A 1,548-nucleotide genomic window follows, 5' to 3' on the forward strand; every position below is an offset into this window, starting at 1 on the left:
GATCTCCTCTTGGGCTCCTCCTTCGCCGCCCCTTCGGCGGAGCTGACCTTCCTCTTGGGCATCTTGGCGGCGCGCGGGGCGCCTGCGGAGGCTGCGGGTCGGGTCGAGGCGCACGGGAGCCTCGCGGAGAGACGCGGCTCGACCGCTGCCGTTCCTCCCGCCGCCAGAGCTGCTGGAACCCACGGCGGGGGCGGTGGGAGAACCGGATGCTGGTTTTTCAATTTTAAGAGTATTTCAGTTTTGTAAATTTCCCATTAGAGTATCAGTTTATTGTAATAATACTTTAATTGGTTTGAACTATGTTTATGTTTAGACAGTAATTCAAGTTCAAGTGACTGACTAGATCAGTCCACTTTTTATTAATAAAAAGACTGATAAAGGTGATTTGGTCACTAAAGGTACAAGCCACCTGATACCTATACCACTGATGGTTCAAGCCAGCAGCACAGTCTGATTCAAAGCAGAGCTGCCTGGCAGCAAGACATACAAATTAGGGCCCCATTGTGAATATGTTAAAGGGCTTCGAAAAGGGAAGGGGTAGCTTGATTCACAGTTTTAAGGTTTAGTCCACCACGATTGGCTGGCACAATAGCAGGAGCATCATGGCAGGAGGCGCTGAAGGCACACAGGTGCTTAGCTCATGGTGCCTGGGGAGCTGAGTACAGTGCCATGGAGGATTGGATGATGCCAAGGTGGATGATGCCAAGGTCTGCTTCCAGTGGACCAGTAGTCAGGCCCTCTTGGACCATGGCTGCAGAGGCCTTAGTGCCTGAGTGGGTGAAAATGAATAAATTTTGAATTGAATGAAAGTGAAATGAATTCTGAGAAACTAATTGCCTAAATGGCTTTCTTTTTTTTTTTTTTTAATTTTATTTGTGTGTGTGTGTGTGTGTGTGTGTGTGTGTGTGTGTGTTTGTGTGTGGCCAGCTCAGCCCACCAGGGGGCGGGACTGACTGGAATGTTGTGCTGGGGGATTGAACCGCAGTCCCTGTGCTTTGCTAAGCTTGTTCTAAGTAGGTGCTTTGGACCACTGAGCCATCTCACCAGCCCCATAAATGGCATTCTTGAGAAGGGGACCCAGTTACATCTTTGAGGCTGTGATTGGTGGGGTTTTGCTAATTCCTGAAATGCCATCAAGGCATCTTTTTATCCTGAACAAAGTTTTTATTTTTTCTTTAATGACACTCATCTCTTCACCCACACCTCCTTTGCCCCAAACATTACACATGGCTCCTTGTGGGCCATTTCCCCCCCTCCAAAAAAAATTCTGCTGTGATTTTTTTTGCTTTAATTCTCACTATAATTTTTTTATGTATTTAGTACTGGGTCTACAGGATCTCACTACACAGATTGGACTCATAGTGATTCTCCTGTTTTCAGCCTCCCAAGCGCTAGGATTACAGGCGCATGCCACCACACCCAGTCTCATTTGCCATCTCAGCATGCCCCAGGGCGAGGCCAGCACGGCAGGCCGGGGATCGAACCCCAACCACTGCACTCTGCCTAAGTAGGTGCTTTAGTTTGCTGAGCTATCTGGCTGGCCCTTCT

The 1,548-nt window shown here is 48.6% G+C and overlaps 1 protein-coding gene across 1 annotated transcript in view; it reads right to left on the reverse strand.

Annotated features, from left to right (window-relative positions):
• The window catches only part of Pydc1 (pyrin domain containing 1), a 25,561-nt gene that overhangs the window by 9,955 nt on the left and 14,058 nt on the right, over nucleotides 1–1,548 (reverse strand). Inside the window, exon 2 of the mRNA XM_012514197.2 lies at nucleotides 48–172. Coding sequence (XP_012369651.1) covers nucleotides 48–172 — 125 coding nt within the window. The remainder of the gene's footprint in view (nucleotides 1–47; nucleotides 173–1,548) is intronic.

This window comes from Octodon degus, unplaced genomic scaffold (assembly GCF_000260255.1).
Source record: "Octodon degus isolate 3935 unplaced genomic scaffold, OctDeg1.0 scaffold00001, whole genome shotgun sequence".
NCBI classification, from domain to species: domain Eukaryota; kingdom Metazoa; phylum Chordata; class Mammalia; order Rodentia; family Octodontidae; genus Octodon; species Octodon degus.